General features: G+C 37.9%; 1 protein-coding gene across 1 annotated transcript; it reads right to left on the bottom strand. All coding sequences in view use genetic code 11, as the record gives it.

Annotated features, from left to right (window-relative positions):
• Positions 1-1,020: 1,020 nt before the first annotated feature.
• EGR_03239 (Endoplasmic reticulum-Golgi intermediate compartment protein 3) lies at positions 1,021-3,780 on the bottom strand (the record flags this gene model as incomplete). Its single annotated transcript, XM_024492488.1, is given in 10 exon segments — positions 1,021-1,144; positions 1,218-1,354; positions 1,673-1,737; positions 2,272-2,368; positions 2,873-3,128; positions 3,193-3,242; positions 3,279-3,319; positions 3,351-3,473; positions 3,493-3,651; positions 3,684-3,780. 10 exon segments carry the CDS (start codon positions 3,778-3,780, stop codon positions 1,021-1,023), a joined length of 1,149 nt encoding a protein of 382 aa, XP_024353162.1.
• Positions 3,781-6,161: the final 2,381 nt, after the last annotated feature.

Here is a 6,161-nt window from a genome sequence, read left to right as displayed (position 1 = left end):
TCCTACTTTGTTTCATCCTTTCTATAGAAATCTTGGGATGAGATTCACAAGAACCATCTCACATTCGCTACTCGGTAAGGCCAAAGTACGGTGATGACTTACTCCCGTAGGGATTCACTTTTAGGAATAAAAAGAATATCCACATGACAATGTTCATAAACTCAACCTTCTAAAATAAAAAAAAACAAGCAACTGGGAAAATGAAAATGCATAGTGACGTCTGAAATGCATGGAAAAGCAGTAAAAGAGTACGATTGCAAAAAAGTTTTATTCATTATCACAAAGGAAATGGGAAGTCGTAAAAAGCGAAATCACTTTAACTTAGCCAGAAAGCATGAGGAGCGGTAGACAAAGGCGTCTAGAAGACTCGCCACTAAAAGACGTTAAAAACAGCGCCAAGTTGGTTAAACAAAACACACTACCTATTTGCAAATAAATAGCAAAAAATTGAATGAAAAAAGATGGCGGTTTCTCGAGAAACGCTTTTAAAACGCATAAACCTTCAAGAGAGGCTAAAACACGGCTCCTCGAATCAAATGCAATGGAAATTCAGGGAGGGCACCAATTGAGTGTGGTTTGCAACTGCCTCGGTGAAAAGCGAAACAACCGCATACAATTCGTGCATTGGACGGATTGTTAAAAAAAACCACTAAAACACTACCCTCCCGTTTACACACTAGAACTCTGGCTGTAAGTATGGGATTTAGACCGTATTTCGCATAGAAATCGGTGGATTAGGGAGCGTCTAAGTAGTTGCGAAAAACAGGTGGTGTAAGAACATCTTACGAGAAGGGACCACTTACAATTTTGCATGCAAACAAACGAACGATAGAATCCTTGTACTTGTGAACTCTAAGCCTCAGTAAATAAGACATTTAAAATTACAAGAAAAAGTGCAATTTACTAAATGAGGTTTAAATGTTTTAAAAAAAGACTTATTTGACCCAATCAAATGTAGGAAACATGGATGATGGATGGGTTGGCATCCGATCTCATAGATTTGAGAGGTGGATTACAATTTCATATTACTGATTCGAAAAGTGACTGACGAATTCCAAAATATATTTGAAGGATAAAGGGATACCTACCTGTGTAAACCCCACCAACAATGGCGCAAGTATTCGTCAGGAAATGCAGGAAGGATCTAAAAGGACTCAAGCACCTGAGTTGAAGTGTTCGCAGAGGAGAAGAGGATTGGCTAAACCAGATGCACCTACCTCCGTTCTTTGGTGAGTTTCACCAAAAGTGGACTTATCTGGTAGTTGAAGAAAACACCCGGAATGCCGTCGGAGCCCCCTGTTAGGGGAGTTGACTTAACTTGCCAAGTGACCGAATACTGGTTGGTCACCAATGGCTACAACCCAATGCAACCACGAGTAGTAGGCAGAACGAATCGAAGGTTAGAGTCGTGATACTAATTGCAGTAACCATTCCTTTATTTCACTTAAAAAAACCCAACAAATTTTAGGAGAACGATATTCCATAGAGAGGTTAAAATTAACTTGTTAAAGGACATTGGAATCTAATATTTGATGAGCCAGGTTTCCTTTATGCGAATTGGTGTGACCTGCAAGTCACCTTCCTCCACATTGGTGCACATGGTAGTGAAATTTTGATTATTTCCAAATTAAGGAATAGACAAGCTACGTAAAAGGACTTTTAACGAACTCACCTTTTCCGAAAAGTCAGAGTAAATTGTTGGTACCAATTTGAGGAAATAAGAAATCATTGGTGATTCTTGAAAAGACCAAAAAGAGTGTGCTTTAGTCGATTTCCAAGTTGGGCATGAAATATCACAATCACTTAATATTATTTTTAATACATCTGTCATTAAAGGCAAAATTGAGAATTTCGCATCGAAAAGGCACTAAATGCTAAAGCAAGCAAGTACCAAAATCAAACATTAAATACGTTAGCAACTCCAAAGTCGACCATAACCGTTGTCAAAATCGCACAACTCGTGACTGCGTTATTTTCATCGAAGCGGATCTTCCTCTCGCAAACACATCAACTAAATTTAAACTTTTGGTCACAGTCTCAGACCTCGACTAATCAAAAAACACGAGATGAACCATATGAGGCACCGCCAGAACACTCAAACTTTCAATTTGGCCCGTATACCCAGCAGCAACATTGTACAGGCATGAAATATTGGTAAGTGGATGGAGACAAGTGGTGTAATGCACCGGTTAGTATTGATGGAAGCATATCAACAAACGAGTTATGCAAATAATACCACCAATAACTATTTCATTGAATAAAACAAAATACCTGTACTGTCAGACATGTTTGTGTTGTCCAATGGGTTTATCTGACCAGGATAAGTGTCGCCAAAGCTCAGACGCCGAATTTGGTGGTCCAATACAAACTACATAGTGTAAATATATAAACAAGGGTTATTTGAACCCCCCAAGTACTTTTGCCAGTGATTGCATTAAGTACAAAGTGCCTAAGCATGCTCAAGTTGTTAATACAATAGTTGTAAGACAATAAAATACATTTATCCATGCTCGACACTCCAAGTGGCCAAAGCAATATTTTAACGCACAGGAAAATGGCTAAAAGTACGCATTCCACGCATCTTACAGAAAAGTAGAAGCAAAGACCATAAGGGCACACACTAGAAGGGCACCTTAACAAACTTAATGAAGTTATTTGAAAAAAAAAAACATCAGTGCGTCGCCCCGTTAAATTAGATCAGACTCTTAATGCTCTTACTAACTTGCCATACAAATTCAACCGTTACTTGATACTACTTCCACAATCAAGAAAAGTAGTAATATTCTGATTAAATAACTTTGACCGAAAGATCGTAGGCATTTTACAAGGGGGGAGTTTATAGGGGAATGACGAGAAATAGATCTGGACCCACCTGCTTGCCAGAAAATGCCATAAGATCGTGGACATGAACATGACCCTGGCCGTAGCTCTTTCCAGGGGCGATGTGAAAGGAACCAGCAACCTTGTTCACCCCAAGTTGTCCCACAAGACGACAGCCCTCCTGATTGATGGCTGCCAGACTACCCGCCTCTTTCTCGTCTTTGCACTGTTCAAAAACGTCAGGATCTGGAATAGTCCAACCGCGAACACGGTAAGCCTCCAACACACTTTCACATGTATTGCAGCATCTGAGACGTATAAAGTGCGTTATTCATCTGCATCCGAATATTTTGTACTTATATTCATGCTCACTGATTGTCTTCAGCACCTGCGCCATAACACGACCCACAATAGTTCCTATCCTATAAAGAATTGTAGGAAATGAATGACTGACTTACACGTTTCTGTTCCAAAGCTTTCATCTTCTCGGAATTATAATCTATATTGTGAGACACAAAAAACGTGTTTACCGGAATCAACGCCACTTCCATCTTTCAAAACACGTGTCTTATTTACTTCTTTTGTTATAGATGAATGCTGTTCACCGGAAATATCCACTGAGTCCACGGAAAGCACTTTTAAGAAGATAGTGGCTAAGGGCGAACCTCTTACTATAGCAAGGTACAAGGGGAAAGATAATATCAAAACTGATCGACATATGACGATTGCGAGATATATCAACGATAATTTCCTGCTTGACAGAAGGTGAGATGTAGTCAGCGACTTCCCACGCAAACAAAACAAGAATAATAAACAAAGAAATAATCGAAACTAAAGAAGTTAGCAAAAATTATATAACAAACGGAAGGCTCCTGAGACCGTTTGTATCCGAAAGTCTTTAAGTGGCTTCGCAAATGCATCGAACTGACGCAACGAGCGCGGTAAGAGACCAGGTGGCATCGTTAAATAGAGCGCAGAAACGTGTGTTAATTAAAATGAATAAATGCCATCTGTTCAAAAATAATAAAGCAAACAAAACATTTAAATGCTACTATTAATGACAGCTAAAACTGTCACGTTCAAATCAAATGCTATGCTGTTTTAGGACTCGATCTTAAGAAAGGTTACTGGGCCAGTTTCGTTCCCACTTTTCCACCTAAAAATGGTTTTGCCGCATCGAAAATATAAAACACGGTATAAATTTGCAGTCGTTTGCTTATTTTTAAGTTTTGTTAAATACGTATAGCTTATCCTTCTTCATTTTCGAAGTCCATTTTTTTCTCGATAACATGTCATGTCAACTATTTTTACGGCGTGCTAAAAGTAGTCTGGGTTTAAATTAGAAAATATGTTTATTTATTCTTGCCGAATTCATCTAAAATTTTAGGTGCGATAAGTGGGGTCGTAAGTTTCACCTAAAACTAGTTCTCGAACCTAGGATGGATTATAAAATTCAAAATATATGAAATTTGTTTAGTTAGGCTTCTATGGACGCTAGTGATGGATCAATCTGGTCTAATAGTGGAGCGCCTATGACTATAAGTGTCTAGTTGTTGGTCTGATTTTATAAGAGGTAGAACACAAAAACGAAGCGTTGATAATAATATGGCCATGGTAAAAACGGAAATTAATAGTGGTGCTAACATACGTACTGAAGCTGCTACTAGTGAAAACGAAATACTTAACGTCCATAGAGCTAATCAGATTTTTACGCTACAGAAAAACATCGAATTTTTAAAAAAGAATCATCAAGAGATGCTGATGACGTTGCATAATGAAGTAGAACGCTTGAAAAAGTCAAATAGTGGTAAGGTTTTTCCCCTGATTATTTGTATTTGTGTGAGAACTTCAGCATATGCTTATTTTGGAGCGAAGGTCTTTGAAGCCTGCAGGGGAAGATGCAGACGCAATATTGATGATGGGGAAAATTCGGGATCTGGAAGCACAACTTCAATCAGCACTACAGAAGAATGAGTTATTAAAAAAAGAGCTTGAATCGAAAAAGAGGTTTAAATTTGCTAATGGGTATTGATTTGTTCGGTGTCGTGTCAAAACCTGCTTAAAGTTTAATTATGAGGATACTTGTTACCTTTAAGTTTAGTTAATTTGTCAAACAATGACCTTTATCTTTAGTCTGTTGAACTGCATATTCGGAATGGTCTAACTCGGACGTTTGGGTTTCATTTTTAAGCAAAATTATGTTTTTGCTATCATGTTGTACCATTTTGCACTGGATACTACCTATAATTCGATCGCTTCTTTTCTTGAGCATTGATGTTAACCATTTTATAATATACTTTTCGTAGACACATTGTGGCTGAAAGTCATTCGCCCATTGTCCAGAGGGCTGAAAAGGTGCGGAAAGCAGGATCATGCTTGAAAGAGAACACATCGACAATTGTTGGTGATTCACCGAGCGAGTTGCATCGAAAATGGGCTGAAAATTCATCCTTTTACGCTGAAAATCACATAGTAAGTCAACACTTCTTGACAACTTTTGCTTTTCAAGCCCCCTAAAAATAGTGCACTAATAATAATAATAATAATAATTTGTTGCTAATTTTAGGGCCCCTCACCCAGTCTAGAAAAGCGGAAAGGCTGTAAAGGTTGACAATGGTCATTCAAACGATAATTTTGACATCCCACTTGAAAGCATGTGAGACCTTATTTCCTAAAATTAATTTAAATAAATATTTTGAGAGAAGTTTTAGTGTTCTCAGCCGATTAATGGTGTTGGAAATATTTTAAAATGGGTGAGGGGCCTTACGTACTTTGTAAACCTCAAGCGTAATTTTGCCTTTGGTTTCCTTTTATTCCTACATATACCGAAGAGGGGTAGAATAATTGGAGTCTTAACATTCTCTAAATACTTGTGTCGTGTCATACCTCTCATTTTGATATTCTTGCCAATCGAATCGAAGGCTTTTTGGAAACATTTTCATCTAGGTTTTATCTTTCACAAACATAATATTCTTGATCACTAGGTTATTTGATTTTGCACTAGCGTTTGGGGTTAAAATCTCTTATTTAAAAAAATCGAGAAACACGGGCCTTTTCAATTATGTGTTGGTTTTAGTCAGTTTAGTCATAAACGTCTGTCTCCACAAATGTTTAGAATGAGCTATTTCACAACAAACTATGCAAAGTTGGTGAGAAAAGATTTGGTTCAAGATATAGCCGAGAAATGATAATTACAGGGATGCGGGATCGCACAGCTGTAGGAACATGCTCTAGTCTGTCATTGGCATTTCGGTTGGCAGAATTTGCCATTTTATACGACAACTGCTTTAGCAATGTGCAGTTCTCAGTATGCCACTGATTTCTAATGGTAACTAAAACAT

The sequence above is a fragment of the Echinococcus granulosus genome (genome assembly GCF_000524195.1).
Source record: "Echinococcus granulosus chromosome Unknown EG_S00016, whole genome shotgun sequence".
Taxonomy (NCBI): Eukaryota; Metazoa; Platyhelminthes; class Cestoda; order Cyclophyllidea; family Taeniidae; genus Echinococcus; species Echinococcus granulosus.
This window is presented reverse-complemented; position numbering and strand designations above follow the sequence as displayed.